At 61.1% G+C, this 1,358-nt stretch overlaps 1 protein-coding gene across 1 annotated transcript in view; it reads right to left on the bottom strand.

Moving 5' to 3' along the window:
- Positions 1-951, bottom strand: part of LIMD1 (LIM domain containing 1) — a 68,375-nt gene extending 67,424 nt beyond the window's left edge. Inside the window, 1 exon segment of the mRNA XM_007463899.1 lies at positions 1-951. Within this exon segment, the coding sequence (XP_007463961.1) occupies positions 1-900 (900 nt within the window). The 5' untranslated portion in view covers positions 901-951.
- Between the last annotated feature and the right edge of the window lie 407 nt (positions 952-1,358).

Here is a 1,358-nt window from a genome sequence, read left to right as displayed (position 1 = left end):
GTTCAGGGCCAGGGGCGCTGAGAAAGAAGGGGTCCTGGGCTGAGCAGGTCTCGGTAGGGCCCCGTTCTCTGGGCCCGGGGAAGGGAGGCCAGGGCTCACTCGCTGGGAGGAGGCGGTGGTCCAAAGAGCAGCTGGCTTCTCACGGCTGTGGCCACCAACACCACCATCCTGGCTGCTCTGCAATGAGCTGCTGGAGCTCGGGGAAAGCTGCTGCTGGTATAGGTGATGGACCCTGGAGGGTGTGGACAGTGGCGGGCCACTCCCTGGCGTGCCAGACCACCCACTTCCTACACCCAGCCTGATGCTGGGGGACACTGCTGGTTCATCGCCCCAGTTGGGGCTTGCCAAAAAGAGGTTGTCATAATAGTCTCCGTGGGTGAGGCAGGAAGGATCCTCACAGGGTCCCGGCCGATGGAAAGCAGACATCTCAGAACTCGCCACGCTCTCCTTGGATCCACAGTCCTGGCTGCCTTGCCTCGCGCCACGGACACACAGCTTGGCCCTCTGTTCCTGGGGTGGGGACAAGGGCTGCCCAGCCGCGATGGTTGTGGCTGTCCCAGGGGCCACTGTCAAGGCAGCGAGAGGAGGCTTCGCAGCGCCATCCCCCGTCACCTTGCTGCCCCCATCAGCTTCCCGGTGGGCCTGTGGGCCCAGGCGGCCCCCACCGTTCACGGGACCTCGGCTGCCCCTGGGCAGGGTCTCCTCCTGCAGGAGCTGGTGCGGCTGATGCAGGTGGATTTTGGCCATCTTGGTGGCAAACACCCTGCGTGTTTCCTCAAACTCCGGGTTGTTGCTTGCACCCTTGTCCACTCGGAAGAGTCCATCCTTGGAGGCCTCATACATGTTCAGGTCCTCGATGAATTTACTGGCCTCCAGGCCCAGGTCGTCATACTTATCCATGTTGCTGACAAGTGTCCGGGCCTAGCCTAGATGCTGGGTATTGAGTGTGTGGAGGTGGGCCGGTGGAGGTGCTGGCGAAGGGCAGAGACTCACGTCCAGCCCAGGACAGGTAAAGCCTTCCACCTGCCCAGCATGAGAGTCATGACCCCAGGCCTTAAGAGTCCGGCCGAGGGTGAGGCCTCAAAGTCACTTGGACCAAGTTTGCTTCCAATTCCCTTTCCTCCCGGAGGTGTCCACGTGGGCGTAGCTGGTGGCACTTTGCTGTACGAGCTGGCTGTGAGTTCTTTTCTCTGTTTCAAATCATAAAAGGAAAAAGAAATAAGGGGGGGAAAATCACATCCTCCTTAAGCAACCAAACTCGGAAACCCACAACAAGGCAGCAGCCGCTGTACGGGGTTAAGTCGCTCAGAGCGAAGAGCGCAGAGGCCGCCTACCCCCCGGGCCGGAGCAAAGGCGCG

Source organism: Lipotes vexillifer, unplaced genomic scaffold (genome assembly GCF_000442215.2).
Source record: "Lipotes vexillifer unplaced genomic scaffold, Lipotes_vexillifer_v1.1 scaffold1227, whole genome shotgun sequence".
NCBI classification, from domain to species: Eukaryota; Metazoa; Chordata; class Mammalia; order Artiodactyla; family Lipotidae; genus Lipotes; species Lipotes vexillifer.
Note: the sequence above shows the minus strand (reverse complement) of the source record. Positions and strands in the feature narration are given on the sequence as shown.